General features: G+C 39.7%; 1 protein-coding gene across 1 annotated transcript in view; it reads left to right on the top strand.

Moving 5' to 3' along the window:
- The window catches only part of colec12 (collectin subfamily member 12), a 40,357-nt gene that overhangs the window by 20,942 nt on the left and 3,100 nt on the right, over positions 1-16,315 (top strand). Inside the window, exons 3-6 of the mRNA XM_004081128.4 lie at positions 4,478-4,600; positions 13,218-13,304; positions 13,394-14,437; positions 14,517-15,023. Coding sequence (XP_004081176.1) covers positions 4,478-4,600; positions 13,218-13,304; positions 13,394-14,437; positions 14,517-15,023 — 1,761 coding nt within the window. The remainder of the gene's footprint in view (positions 1-4,477; positions 4,601-13,217; positions 13,305-13,393; positions 14,438-14,516; positions 15,024-16,315) is intronic.

The raw sequence follows: 16,315 nt of genomic DNA, 5'->3' as shown, positions 1-16,315 counted from the left end.
ATGAAATTGGACTATTATTGTGGATCATCTCCACACAGAACATCAACATAAAACTGCTGTTTTTCTGCCTACAAAGCAAACCAATGTAAATGTGTTATTATCTTGTTGATAGAACATTTTCTCTCCATAAAGGTTGTTTTTATTTACAAAAGTTGCATCATGGCTGTGATTTTAGAAATACTTAGGTGTAAACGTAGGGACCTTACAATCCTGCACCTTCCATCACCACACTTGAAATGGTTCTGGACATAGAGTAAATAAACATTGCCGTTCTTCTTTTAAATCTGAGTTGGTCAGCACTCTTCTTCCTAGAAGGAACAGATATGGTGCCTGACTTGGAATAGTCCACATATCACCAGGGTTTGTAAAAATGATTCTGACAATTCACAGGGCTGTATTGCATTAATTTGATGCCTGGAAAGCATATGGAGAAAATCTTAGTTTGACTGAAAAAAATGGGTTTTGCTGAGCCGAAGTGCATGATGACAGTTATTTTCTACTTAAACCCTCTGTTGATCATGTACTGGAAAGGCCTTTGTGTTTTAGTGCTGGTGTCAGCCTCTGTTCGGGGCATCCCACAATGGTTGCTTTAGGATCGAACTACCTCAGTCTGTGAAAGGTTAAGACGATGAATCACTCTGTGATGTTTCAAAGCCAAACTTTTCTATGTTTCTTTGGCTTCAAATTGTTTAAACTGTAAAATTAAAGAAAGTTTCTTTTAAACCTCAGAGGCTGATAAGCTGAGCCACACACACACCTGCATGTTCTTGGACCCTTGTGTTATTCTAAGAGCGACAACTTGCTTTCAGAATGTGTGAAAGCTGCTTCGTCACTCCCATTTGTAGCACATCAAGTGATCTGCCAAAAGGAGGACTGTAACCCCCCTGGCTCCTCTGCTGTCTGTGTTTCATTGAGTGAGAATCTTGTTTTCTGTCCATTTACAAGCCTACAACAAGCTCTTCCATCACTATGACACACCAGTGGAGTGTGCCAACAAAAACTGCTTCAATAAGACTGCACAAATTTGAAAATATAGCTACAACCCATGGTGATTTGGTACATTTTAGCCAAAAAGACATCTGGACTTAAATCTTTTTAGTGTCTGAAAAAAATCTGTGTAGGTTCTTAAATTCCTCTGTCTAAAATTGTTCTCGATTCTGATTTCAGGAGTCAAAAAAAAGTGATAACTTTGTGAGCCGCACATGTCAGTTAGACATGGTTTGATGGTTTAATAACACACAAATGTTTTATTTTTGAGGGTTCAACACAAACTAAAGTGGTTTAAATAAAGAAGGAAACGAATCACAGACTAACTCCGATCATCTTTTGATCTATTGTAAAAGTATTTCTGGTGGTCTTTTAATCATGACTATGCCGTTTCTTGCCTAAATCTAAAAAAAAAAAAGAAAAAAAAAAAACCTCATTTTCTTTCCTGCAGATCAGCAGGAGTTTGTTAGAAATTAACCTTTGGGTTGTGGGCGGACCGTAGGCATGGAGCAACCCCGCATCTCCTTCCCGTCATCCATATCTGACCTGCTTACACGCTATTCGCTATAGCTTACAGTATTCCACAACTCCAACCTAACACTATCGGTGCAACAAAATTAGTGAGTTATGTTGGAGGTATCCAGTCATACAGTTCTGAGCCTCCCAGCTCAGACGAGGAAACGCAAGACGTACATGGATCTATTTACAAGTGAATGCATCAGAATTAGGAGGAGCAGGGACCTTGCAGCCCACCCAGCTTATTTTCTACATCACAAATAAGTTATTTTGCAAACTGCATTTTTTTCGTCTGCTCCTGATTCACAACAATTTGAAAGAAAAAATACTCAGAAATACAATTTTAATCTTAATTTTCTTAATATATATCCTTTATCATTAGGAAGAATATCACAAGAACATAAAAAAAAACACTGGAGTGGATCTTTGGAACCAGGTTCCTAAAAACATTTTTTCACAGATTGTTCGAATTATTACTTATAACTAATTGATTTATTTAAAGGTAAGATTACACACAAATAATTCAGTGATTCCAACATACACCACAAATTAATAAATCATAAAATGTCTGTGCTTTAGGAATTGTCGTAAGACTTCAACAACAGAAAGCAGATATTGTACACTCACAAGTGTGCTTTTCTGTCTCCTTTCTTTTAGTTCGGAGACCAAAAAGTTTGATTTCTTGCTCTGATGTAACATTTTTGAATGTCACGCTATACTTGACAGCCAAGTGACAATTTTCCACTTTTCCTCCAAGCATCTGAGGATAATCAATCAAAATGTAAACTGAAATCCAAACATTTCTGGCCGGCCGGTATCGTTTCAGCGCAGCAGATTTGTAAACACTGTCGATTTGTTTGCATTGGAGCAGCAGCTTGGGCAGCAGCACTTTGATTGCAACAGATGAACCGATAGGTTTGCTTCATTGTGGAAGCATGCGTGAGCTGACATTTCAAACATGCCAGCAGTTATAATTCATAAATGTAATCACTTCATGTGGCTGCATTCCTAAAACGGACCATCAGAGAAGCTCCGCCTTCAATCAGATTTGTAAATATTTTCAAAAAAAAAAAAAAAAAAAAAAAATATATATATATATATATATATATATATATATATATATATATATATTTTTTTTTTATTTTATTTTATTTATTTTATTTTATTTTATTTTATTTTATTTTATTATTTTTTTTAAAGCAGCTTGAAACCTTTAATTTCTTATAAATACAAGCAATACTAAAGCAAAGCAAGGCAAAAATTAAATAAAAATTGGGGGGAAATAACATAGTTATAAGGAAACTGTTAAAGATATTAAAGTTTAAGAGAAGTGCATCAGCTTGGACAGTTGGACCTTCAATTTTCTGTGTAATCTGCTGTAACTGTTATTTTAAAGCCCCATGTAATCCGAAAACGATGGATCAGGGGAGCAAACATTTTTAAGGTGTCAGAACTTTGTTGTCCCATTTAAAAAAAAAAAAAAAAACATGTTTTCATGAAACCGACAAAGTTGAGAAAACCACAAGAGTTTTTACTGTTTTCGTTTTTTTCAATATTGTGCACAGTACCACAGAACTCCACCACTATGACTCTTGTTTTGCCGTTTCCTCATTCAAAAACAAGAAGCAAACTTCAACAAATCCTCTTTAGAAATTAAAATAGCTTTAATGTAAGATCAATAACAGCTAAAGAAATTTTGATTTCTGATGGAATGGTGGAGAATATAAGTCCTTTTTATTTGCATGATTTTCTTTTACTGAATATTTATGTTATTTTTATAACAACATACACTCAATGTTTTTGTTTTATTCATATTTGTTTTGTTAACTTTTGTTTAACAGGAAAGGGTCATGAATTATGATCCAAAGCTGAAACTTTTCAGTGAACATAATTTGTAAGGAGGAATTGGTCAGAATGACTTAAGATTTGGATTTCAGAGAAATGCTTCTTCTTAGCCAAAAGAAATATTCATGCATCTACAAGAAGTTTAACTCTGCCAGCGAACATGGCTCAGTGAAAATTAAAATTAAGTTTTGTAATTCACAATTGTTATCAGGAACAAAGCATGTTTGACATTGAGACTGCTGAAAGGATGCTGTCATTCCTGGAAGAAATATGTTAGAAATTGTTTTCCTGCATCTTACTGGTCCTTCCTGCAGAGGCGTCTGTCAGACTCTATGGGTGTTCTCCCTCTCGTCCAGCTGGACTTTAACTCTGAGCGATCATTTACTGTCCCAGCACACCCGTAAGAGCCAGTCGTGTTTGAAGCTTTTGCTTTTGAACCCCCCTGGATGCCGAAGAACCGTTTCAGTGTTCCTTCAACTTATAAAGCTCACTCGGTGAAATGGTTTACAAGAAAAAGTTTTGTGCGTTTAACAGGACGAAGAGTCATGGTAACTGAGCGTCACCTGAACCTCAAGAAAAACAATACTTTCATAAAGTTTTTGGAAATACAAAGAAAAGCTGTTGAGGTGCAGAGAAGGCAGAACACCCCCATGCAGTCCGTCCTACACACTCTGCTCTTCCTGGGTTGGAAATAAAACCCAGCTGTGCTCCAATGAGCAATGTGGACCTCAACAGTTATCTGCTATGAAAATATCCTCAGACAGGAATATTCCAGAAGTGTCCTCACAAGCTAAGTTTGACTCTGCGGGACAGCTGGAGGTGCAGATGCACAACAGCTGAGGCTGCATAAAAAATAAAGCAGAGGAGTGACTGAAACAGACCGTTTGCTAAGTGAGGAGTTCACAGGCATGTCATTGAGTGTAAACAGGTTGGATGTGCGGTTGTTTTTGCGTCCCCTTGCCCCTTCTCCACCCCCTGGCTTCGGAGGGAACCGCTGGTTTCTTTGAATGTGGCCTGTTTGTCCAGATGTGGGACCACAGGCGCTCTTAGCCAACCACCAACATGTTTGGTTCAAACATTTTAAGGAAACAGAATCAATTGTGCGGCTCTTTCTATCATTTTTCTGCAGGGATCCAGGAAGGAACCCAGTGCACCAAGTGTAAGAACGAATGGGCGCTGAAGGCTTCCATAGCTCTCCTGTATGTGCTGTGTACTCTCCTCACCATCGCTGTTGCAGTACTGGGATATAAAGGTAAGACAGGTTCGATTTGACCAGCACAAAAGAAAAATCTCCTGAAATACAGCAATGATTCACTTCTCCTGAGACGGGACAGTCCAAACATAGCTTTGGGTTTCTCCCTGAATGTGAATGCTGTTTGTGGTCCCTGTCGTCACTCTGCCCGGCCCAGAGAATGACGTGAATGTTTTTTTTAAACTCTGGATCAGCCATGGAAACTGTGACAGCAGGTCTGCCTCACCTGCTGCAGAAAACAGCAGATTTCTGTTTCACAGAAAATGTTAGTTTTGAAATATGACTTAATTAGTAGTTGATTATATCACAAAACCAAATGTTTCAAGTACAGTCTGTTTGCACTTCAGTGTAACGTTACGTCAGTGCCGCTGCGCAATCATGGTTTTAGGCTTCTGTTCAAAATTTTTCATATTCTTATACCGGCTTTTCTCTGGTTCATTTACCTTCCGGGAAGTCGGACCTGAATTTTTCAAGCTTCAACTGTTTAAAGTTACACCCTGGTCTTTTGATACGTTTTCATTCCCAGTGGTCTCTTTTTTATGATTTTGCTATTTTTTTTGCTAAAACCCAAGAATACTGTCATTTTCTAGGACATAGTTTCTGCAGGGTGGCAGGAGTTCATTAGAAATTCATCTCCGAGTTGTGGGCGCCACAAACAAGATCTTTTTCTTACATACATCATCTTCATCATTTTTTTCATCTGCTCCTGGATCACAATGATTTGAATAAAGAAATATTCAGAAATGCACTTTTAAACCTAATTTTCTTCATGCGTGTCCTGTCTGTCATCAGAAAAGAATGCCACAAGAACTAATAAATTAAAGAATTAAATGACAAATAAGTGAACACAGACACAAACCCTAAACTTTAGGGATAGTTTAATTCAGTGCAGTTTTGTTTCTTTTTTTCTGTGGTTTGGCATTTTGTCTCCAAAGGAGCTTCTACTCTCTTTGGTTGCAGTTTTCTGGACATTTCCTTTTACTCTGTGGTCAATATTTCATTCAACCCCTGATGGTCATGTTGGGGGTGAATATGTTTGAGGATGGAGGGGTACTTTTTGCTTTGATGACACCAACTGTACACAGATTTCTCTGCTTTGATTTATAACTGTCTGGACAAACACATCCTTTCTTGTTTACTTCCCCCCAAAGGGCACCGAATGTTGAAAAATCCGCTCACTTCCTATTCAACGTGTTAAAGACCCACTCCAATGAAAATTGCGTTTTTGGTGTTGTTAACATGTTCTTCAGTCATTTTTCTGATCATGAAAGACGTAAAAATTAAGTTCAACTTTGCATTTCTAAATTTTGCTTTATTCAAGTCGTTGTGAATCAGGAGCAGAAAAATAAAACTGTTTGAAAAAGATCTTATTTGTGACCACAAGCTTGATGATGCTCCATTCCATTTTGATGCAACCTCCTGCAGGTGACTACATCCATGTCTTTGTTTTCCTCGTCTGAGCTGGCATCTGGCTCAAAACTGTACGTCTGGATAGCTTGAATATTACTCGCCATTTTTGTTGCACCGCTAATGCTTGATTGGGGGTGTGAGGGGTTGTAAGGTAGCGGAAGAGCGTGTAAACAGATGGATGACGGTAAGTCATTCATATTTGCAGTTGTCTTGAATACATAAATCCAAAATCACTAGTAAAAAAAAAAAGGGTAAAAAAAAACTATGACATAACTATATCCTATCATCTGTGAGGGCTGTGCAGTGCAACTTAGGAGTTTTAAGAGTAAATGAGTCTAAATCTTTAAAATTTTGTGGATTTTTGACAAAATTAGCAAAAAATGCTAATTCAAGTGTAGAACATTTTTAAGAATAAGCTTTTTTATTTGTATAAATTAGTATTTAAAACAAAATAATTATGCAATTTACTCTTTTTGTGGTATACTTTTGATGTAAAATTTTAAAAGAAATGAAAAAAAAAGTCTCTTTTCAAACTCTAACATTTTTTGTCAAAGTTGTAATGATGTTTGAGTCATTCAATCCACAAACCACATGCCCCCCCCCCCCATTTTTGTGGGGAAGTAAATGAACTCAAACCTCAAGTTAAATGTATTCATATTGATGACAAACTGAAGTTGTAGTTTTAGACTTTGAAATGCATTCATTATGTAACTGAAAGTCCTGGACTTGTGTCATCACCCTCGAACCTTCTTTTAGGGTTTTTTCCATCATTCCCCAAAAAAAAAAAATCACACTTCCAGCAAACCTCCATCTTTATGAACTGTACTTTCTTCTGTTTTCCAGTTTGGAAGCCAGTCTTTGCTTTTGCAGAATTGACCTCTGAATGTCCCTGCCGCATTTATGCTAAACATTCCCATATGTTCTGTTTTATGTCCCCTCATTACTTTCAATTGGTGAAAATGGCGTGAAGTTAACATGTTGAGGAGGTTATCAGTCTAAACGCGACACAGCCTCATGCTGGAGCGCAGGCCGTCCTTTGAGTTCCACGCTGGATGTTTTCACGCAGGCTTAATTGATCCCAGATGAGCTGTGAGTGAACCCGGTGCAAATCCAATCCAACCCACAGAAGTTGGGTTTTTACTGGCATAGAGACCAAGCTTTGTCAAGGCAACCACAGTAGAAACACTTGATTACGTAGAGCGAAGTCCAAGCACTTAAAGATCCATTCCAGTCATCTTTTGATCTATTTTCAAAGCGTTCCTGGTGTTACTTATGCCTATGCTGAATTTCTTCCAAAAAAGTAAAAAACCTGTGCCGTTTTCTAGTACTTAGAAGCAAATTTCTTATGAACTCCTGTCAATCTGCAGAAACTAAGTTGTGGGTGGGGCCATTGGCTTGAAGCTACAAGCTCTTTTTAAAAATTTCTCATCTTCTCTTGATTCACAACAATAAAAAAATTTTTTTTTAGCTTTTTTTTTTTAAATCTATGTCTTTCGTCATCAGAAAAATGCCACAAGAACATGCTAAATCATCAGAGTGGGTCTTTAACATGAGTGTTTGTCTCTGTCCTTTATCTGACCTACGCTGACCACTTAGTTGCAGCTTCTGTTCCTTTCCTTCTTTCCTGATCCGTGTGACGACTAACATAACTTTGAGAGGTTGCACTAATGGTTTACAGGATTTGTTTTTCATAGAAGTTCATCAAAAACAAAAAACAAAAAAAATGGATGAGGCACCTCATATTGCACAGTTTTAACATGCCATGTCAATAACAACTGTTTTTTTTTACAGTGACACTGTATCTTCAGGGTAGACGAAGATGGGAGTCTGCAACATTTGACTCTAAATTTATTCCAATTACTTACAGACCAAAACCCAGCAAGAGCTGCCAAGTCCCACTTCAGAAAAACACACTTGGTTTTTGTGGCCATTAATGTATTCATTTATAAAATGTAGCTTTTAAATATTTACAAGATAACACTTTTAACTTTTTACTTTGGGCAGCAGCATATACAAGCAAGTTCCTTTCAAAATAAAACACATCTTGTTAGATCCTCCTACGGGAGCAGATTTACCCTGAAGAACCCGGCTACAGGCAAGATGGCAGCACCCAGACGTCCCGTCCCACCCCTCCCCATTTTGTTGGAAAAAGACAAATTTAACTTGGAACCCTAACAGTTACTTCTTTTTTTTTTTTTTTGATTTTAAGCTTTTAAACTTTAAAAACAGAAATGTCTCTGTATCCCCTTTTACATACCATAACTCCTTACTCAATCAATGTAAACTGGCTGATCGACACTTTAAAGCGGCTTTTCACTGATATGCAACACATTACTAGTATAAAGTGTTGCATATAGCTTTTTTTTTCACAACAGAATAAGCTGATTCACGCAACGTTGAAAAGTTACGGTAGGTGAAGGAATGTAAATACTGTACGTGTAAAACAGTTCTAAAAAATATGAACACTTTTGTTGATCCATTTTGTAAGGAATAAAACTGTTTTTTGCCTTGTTTATGCTCGTCTTGCACACTAAACTGTTTATTCACGATACAAAGTTTTAATAAAAAGGTGCTACAATTTAGAAATTTTGGAAAATTCAGAAAATTTACAATTTCCAGCTCATGCTGTCTGGGCGCCATCTTGTCTGCAGCCGGATCCCCCTCACTTTACTTGCAAGAAAAATGCCAGACAATGCAAGAAGATAAAGTCAAACATGGTCTTTTTATAGTGATGGCTTTGGTGTGCCATCATCCTTATTCTCCTTTTCCAATCAAATATGAACTTGACAACAGTGGTGTATGTGGAATCCAAAGTTTTTTAAAAGTCTGTACATGCAAATTCAATGATAAACTTTAACCCTTGCGTTATCCTATGGGGTCCAGATGGCCCGATCCTTACAATGAGATGTTATCCCTAGAATAACACAGGTGGATAAAGGAGAAGAGGATTTCATGTAATCCATGGACACGATCAAAAATCGTTGAAGAAAAAAGGTTTAGCGCACTGTGTTGTGGGGTCTAGATGACCCCACTCCCAATGTTAAAGTGTCTAGGAGAGCACAAAGGTTACGAACTTTAAACTTTAATAACTCAACTAGACACTTATGTGCAGCAGAAGATAAGAATATGTGTTTTAAGCTTATTTTATTATTAAACACTTTGATCGTTGATTAAACTTTTTTACCACCATTTTGCTCAGTTATGACAAGTTAAAAATCCTAAATACAAGTGACACAACGTAATTAATGTGAATAAAACAACCAAAACTACATTAAGTGTTTTTCTTTAAAGCCAGAGAGCCACAATGGAGGGATGAAAGAGCCACATGTGGCTCTGAAGCCTCAGGTTGCAGACCCCCTGGACTGGGACACAAAAACATATTTTACTGTACAAGATGCAATACAGTCTCAAAAAATAGGTCACAAAATACAAGGCAGCACAAAAACCACCAGAGACTAAGTGACCAAACTTTCTAAATGGCTCCAACAAGTTTATACATCAATTACACTTTACTTTGTCAATTTGTTGCATCACAATGAAGATTGATTTTTTCCCAGCAGAACATAAAACACCCACAGAAAATCTGGAATCTGTTGAAAAAGCAACTCATTTCTAAAATATTTAGACCTACACGCCAAAACAATGTCGTCCTCTGCAACAACTCTATCTTTATGGATAATTTTAAGGGAGTTTTGATGCATCAGTTCTTTCTGCAGTCAAAGAACTGATGCAAAAACTGAGAGAACTGTAAAAGTGTAGTCCACTGATGGGTTATAGGTTCGGCTTCATACGGCAGAGCTTTTTTGCTCTTTGCTTTGCTGGACTGCAACTTCCTGCGACTGGAAACATGACCCATTAAGTTTTCTGCATGGACCATTTCTAATCCAAATAACCAGTTTTTTTCAAAACCCTAACATTAACATGGATGGCTGCTTTTCGAGTCAGTTTCAGGTGAATTTCTCGTCTAAAGAAGTCAGCGGGTTTAAAAAAACAACAAAAAGGTGAATTTTTCTGGATGTAATTTTTTACAACTTTAGAAAACTTTTTATTTTTATTTTATTGCATCTTATAGTCCCACTCCAATCATCTTTTGATCTATTTTCAAAGCAATTCCTGTGGTCTTTTTATTATGATTATGTCATTTTAGCCAAAATTTAAAAACCTGTTGTTGTCTAGGACAGTTTCTTTAGAGCAGTAGTAGTTCATTAGAAATTCACCTTCTGGATTGTGGGCAGGACCGTGAGTATGGAGCAACCCCGTCCCCCCTTCCCCTCACCACTTCTGGGAACTCAGAGCAGGGAACTTGTGGCCCGCCCAGCATGTTTTCTATGTCACAAAGAAGCTGTTTTTTTAAATGTCTTTTTTTTGTCTGCTTCCTTATTCAGTGGTTGGAATAACGAAATAGTCAGAAATGCCATTTTTAAGCTCAATTCTTTTCATACATTTCCTCCATTAACACAAAATTAACAATCATAGAGTAGATCTTTGAGTTCTTCGTTTCTTTCTGCAATTAAAGCATATTGACTTAGTTAGCTTGAACATTAAGTACATTTAGAGCAAACAAACAGTTTTCTGTACTTTTTAAGCCAGATTTTTACAAACAAACATTGTTTTTATGTATGGTTTAGAAAAATTAACCAGAAATTGTGCTTGTCTAAAAAAACATTGATAAAACTGGGGAAAAGCTATTTGCTATTTCTTTAATTTCCACTTAAACCTTAATGTCGCCTTCGTGAAACCTAAAATTTGAATTTTTATTTTGAACTAAGCCTTAAAACTTTCGATTAGAAGTTACCTTCATGTAAAGGACATACCTTAAATAAAGAAATGTGCTTGTTTCCATTTAATCATCTTGATTTAGCAGCTAAAATGGATGGCAAACATTTCAAATATGGATCAGTGATTGTGGAAGGGCAAACAAAAAGGGGGAAGCAGAGGGATGCACTAATTATCTTGTCATTCCTCTCAAAAACTGGAACACTTTAATGTTGTCTTAGCTGCCGGGGTAAACAGCTTCCCAGCAGAGGAGCCGAGGCCTTTCCTCGGTGAGGATGGTGGTAGAAGTGGGCTGCTTCCCGGGAATTCCAGACACATTCCAGAGGAAATGAACGCTGGTGTCGCCTGTGGGGGTGTGAAGAGCCTCCCTGCAACTGTGTCTGTCTCCAGTGGGTCGTCTTTGATCCATGTGTTTACTGAAGACCTCCCCTGGTCACTTCCTGTTCCCCAGAGCTCTTGCCAGTGTCCTCCAGATATAACCCCAGCATCAGTGTTTGTCTCTGACCACCCAGTCCATCTTTTAGGAATTCATGTTTCATTCTCCCCGTCTTTCAGATTCCATTTCTGTCTGTATATTTACCTTAACCTCAGTCACAAACTAAATCTGGTGTATTTATTACTTGTCAATAAGACATATAGATGCAGATTTTATAGCATCTGGGCGAGTTTTCTTTTGATCCTTTCACATGTAATATGTGTAATTACATGCAGCTCTTTCATTTCTTGAAGTCAAACTCCAATAATCTTTTAATGTATTATAAAAGCGTTCCAAGTGGTCTTTTAATTATAATTTTGCAGTTTTTAGCCTAAATTTAAAAAACTGTTGTTTCCTAGGTCACAGTTTCTGCAGAGCTGCAGGAGTTTGTTAAAAATTCACCTCTGAGTTGTGCTTGGGACTGTTGGTACAGAGCAACCCCACTCGCCCTTCCCCTTGCCGTTGCTGAGAGATCTTTGTTTACGCGTTCTGTAAGATAGCAAGCTTACTGCCTCTCACAATCCCAACATAACATTGCCGGTGCAACAAAAATGGTAAATAATGTTGGAGCTATCCAGCCAAACAGCTTTGACCCGAATACCAGCTCAGGCGAGGAAAACAGACTACATAGATCTAGTCCAGGGGTCGGCAACCTTTACCACTCAAAAAGCCATTTGGATCAGTTTCCCACAGAAATGAAGCCACAGGGAGCCGCAACACTGGTTTTGGCAATATATATCGGCATAGTTCATTTGGCCGTACTTGTGTTGATTCAAAATGCTATCAGGATATTTATTTAAGTATTTATTTTAATTTTTTATTGAGCCTGATGTTTCCTTTGATCTTTTGTCAATTTTAGACAACCTTGAAAAGACTTTTCCGTCTGTCAAACACCCAGATTTAAGATGAGTAAGATGATGAAAACAAATTTGCTTTAATGCAGACTCCTTTCTTTTTTTTCTTTTCTTTAAATCCAGTAAACCCAATAAAGTAAATTAATTTCATGGATGACAACTATTTTTTATTAAGAAGCAGCTATTAGTTTTGGAATCACAAGCGGTGAGTCTAAGCACCGCCCCCGCCTCTCTTCCTGTTCACATCCTCTGCAGCTCCAAGTTGTTTTCCCCAGCGTGCAAAACCCCCTATAACGGGTTCTACACAGACAGCGTAGCATACGGTCATCATAGCAGACAGTTGACAGGATAGTGGGGGCGCCCTAACGCAAATTTAATTAATTTTACTTTTTTTGGGGGCGCTCATGTGCCCCCTGCGAGATCGCCACTGGCTGTCTTTTTAGAAGAACTTTCCATCCCATAACAGACCCTGGTCGTCTGGTCGTCATCTTAGAACATGACAGTTATTTTACAAAATCACATAGAGCCGCAGCACAAGGATGAAACAGCCGCATCCGGCTCCGGAGCCGCAGGTTGCCGACCCCTGATCTAGTCGTTTACAAGTGGATGCATTAGAACGGAGCAGAGGAGGGAGCTTATGACCCGTTCAGCGTATTTTCTACGTCACAAATACGATCTTTTTCAAATGGCTGGATAGCTCCAGTATTGATCGCCATTTTTTATGCACTGCTGCTGTTAGATTGGGTTTGTGAGAGGCTGTAACTTAGTGGGAGAGAATGTAAACAAAGGGGTGATGGGAAATGAAGGAAGGCTTACTCTACTCCATCCGTCCCGCCCACAAATTTCTGTAGAACTCGTGCTGCTCTGCAGAAACTTTGTTCTAAAAAACACAGGTTTTTGATTTGGGCTGAAAAAAAAAACAGCACTGGGAACACTTTTACAATAGATCAAAAAATCATCTGAGTGGGACTTTAAGCAGTGTCAGAAAACCGACAAAGGAACAAGTTTAAATAAGCAAAAACAAAGTTGTCATTAGAATGGTCTTTAACCTGCTACATTATAAATGTGATTTCCTCTACTTTCTGCTGTGTTTTCTTTGCAGTTGTGCAAAAAGTCGACACTGTTTCTGAAGGTATCGCCACCAATGGAGGAAAAATAATTGCTGTTGAAAGCGATTTAAAAAAGCTAGGTAAAGGTTCATGTCCATTCAAAAGGTAAACGCTGCTGGAAAATACCTTTTTTTATAGGGATTTAATGTTCAAATTTTCATCTTTTTAGATGATCAAACAGGGGAAAAGTCAGAAAACACAACTACAGAGATCCAGGTTTTTAAGAGAAACATCTGGGCTGTTCAGAGGCAGCTGTCTGATGTGGAGAAACGCATCGACAGCGATCAAGTTAAGCTGAATCAGCTGCAGAACGTTGGCTCAGACATCCAGAGCAGCCAGGGTTCCATTCAAGGACTACTAAACAGCAACACAGCAGCACTGCACTCTGTAAACAACACCCTGCAGTCTTATGGCAGTGTCATCAAGGGTCTGCAGGAGGACACAGCAAGGCTGCAGCGGGAGCTCCAACAGCAGGTCAAATTCCAAAGCCAGGCACTGTTCAGCATCAGCAACCTTAATTTCACTCAGGCCCAACAGAGAGGCCTCCTCACCTCTCTGCAGCGTTCACTGGATGACACCAGCATTGCTATCCAGAGAATGCATAACGACTTCCACAGCCTGGAGCAGACGGCCCGACAGGCACACGCTGATGCTGACTGGCTTCGGAGCAAGGTGGAAAACCTGCAAGTCATGGCCAACAACGTCTCAACTTTGACTAAAGCCAACAATGACAGCTTGGAGGATGTGGGGGCACAGCTTGCCATCATGGCAAGCCAGCTGCAGAACACCAGCAGCATAGCAGATATCCATGATCAGACCCTGAGGGAAATCATGGAGCACCAGAGGGACTTCAACAACCTCACATCTGCAAAGTTTGACCAGCTGGAAGTGAGGCTGGATGAGTCAGAGCAGAGCATAGACCGTGTGACTGGCAACATCAGCTTCACCACACAGCTTCTGGGGTCCATCAACCTGAACCTCAATGACCTGCGCACTTGTTCGGAGACAGTCGGGCGCCACTCTGACTTACTGCAGAACCTCAACAGCAGCGTTATGGACGTGAGGACAGATGCTGCCAGTCTCAAGTCTCAGCAGGAAGAGCTGGCATCAAGGCTAGACAAGGAGGTCACCAGCCTTTCCATGGTCATGGAAGAGATGAAGCTGGTTGATACCAAGCACTCGCAACTAATAACCAACTTTACTATTTTACAAGGTAAGGAAACAGATCATAGATCAGCTCAATACTTACCTAAAAACATCACTATTTATTGGTCAATTCATTATTGTTTCAGGCCCACCTGGTCCCAGAGGGTCAAGAGGGGATAGAGGACCTCAAGGACCACCTGGTCAGACAGGTTCAAAGGGAGAGAAGGGAGAAAAGGGAGCTCCAGGAATAAGAGGACCAAGAGGAGAACAGGGTAGTCCAGGAACGCCAGGAATTCCAGGGTTGAGAGGCCTGCCTGGTGTACCAGGTAGCCCTGGATCAAAGGGCCCTCGAGGGTCAGGAGGCAGGGCTGGACCTCCAGGAACTAAAGGAGAGCCAGGCTCCGCTGGTCTGCCCGGAAGAGATGGGCTGCCTGGTCCAATCGGGCCTCAGGGGCCACCAGGTATTCGTGGTCCAACTGGACCACCTGGAGAACAAGGACCAAGAGGACTGCCAGGCCCAGTGGGGTCCCCTGGTGCAGCAGGACCACCGGGACCACCTGGACAACCAGGACTTCCAATTCATGCTCCAGGACTTCCATTTGAACCTGTGTCTCTCCAGGACGATGTAATGGCTCCCACACTGTGGGCACCAGGTACAATTAATTTAGAAAGTTCTTTTGGGTGACGTTTTAAAGTATTGAAAAATTTGAATTGAGAAGAACCAACTTAACTTTGTCGCAAACCTTTCAGAGAGAATCAGGCTGAACTGCTTGATGAAGGACATTCAATGCAACACAACCCTGATCTTACCACCTTGTGTGTTTTCCAACTATCTGTTCCCCATTTGTCCAGCAAATGATCAGGATCCAGGAATTCAAGGTTCTATCATGCGAGCACACCTAATCGAGGTAAATAGTATCAGACTAGGCAGGGATAGCTGGAAAGAGACAGTGGCTTTGAGACCTGAAGACGTCGAGGTTCCCTTTTGGAGTGACATAATTAATCCATCAGAAGAAGAGCACTGATGGATCCATTCCTGATCATTGAGAGAAGGGACAGGGATCATGCAGGTAAAAGGATGTTGAGATTGGAGCCACCAGGAAAAAGCCAGAGTAAGAGGAGGTTCATGGATGAGTGAAGGAGGAGATGAGGGTGGCTGGTGTGAGTGAGGAGAGAGGGTTAGATAGAGGCTGGTGATTTGCTAAAGAGAGGGGCCAAAAGACAAATATGACTTCATTCTTTTTTTAATGGGACAAAGCTTGTTTGTTTACGACTTTTGCTTGAATCAAAATTTAATTAAGCAGGTATTTCCAAACAGCATTCAGGACTATGATAAAGATGATAGTTTTCCAAGTGAGATGCTGGTCGTGGTGCAGTCAATGTCTGATTAGAAGATGATAGAGATGGCTTCCGCTTTGTGTCCTTGGCCAAGACATGAGCCCTCATTACTCCTGGTAAATATAGGTTAGTGCCAGTGTTAAGCTACTTACACACTTAATATTTGAATCTGCATTTAACCCATGGTGTTAACACCGGACAAGCAGAGAGGAGTGTTTTCCTTTTTTCTTTTTCTACTGTTTACTAGCGCATGTCCGCCACTTAAAGTTGGAAGAGGCTTGGTGCGAATGTCAAAGCGGTGCAAATGTCGCGATTTGGGCACCGAACAGAAACAGTTCAGCTCATTGCTCAGTCCTTGTGATGATGTATATGCATTAAACGTCAAGCAAGGAAAGTGCCCTTGGTTTATGAGAGGTAATCAGGCTTGTCCCGTAGTCTGGGTTCACCAAAACAATCAGCTACACTCTGAGTTTGGTGAGTTTTGCCGTGTCGCTCGCAAATTGGTCAGAGTTTGACCTGGTTTAACTGGCAATACACATTCAGTGGCCCCACTGTATGTAGAACCCAAAAGTTGTCATAAAAACTTGCATGGCTATGCATCAATGTA

The sequence above is a fragment of the Oryzias latipes genome, chromosome 20 (genome assembly GCF_002234675.1).
Source record: "Oryzias latipes chromosome 20, ASM223467v1".
NCBI classification, from domain to species: Eukaryota; Metazoa; Chordata; class Actinopteri; order Beloniformes; family Adrianichthyidae; genus Oryzias; species Oryzias latipes.
Note: the sequence above shows the minus strand (reverse complement) of the source record. Positions and strands in the feature narration are given on the sequence as shown.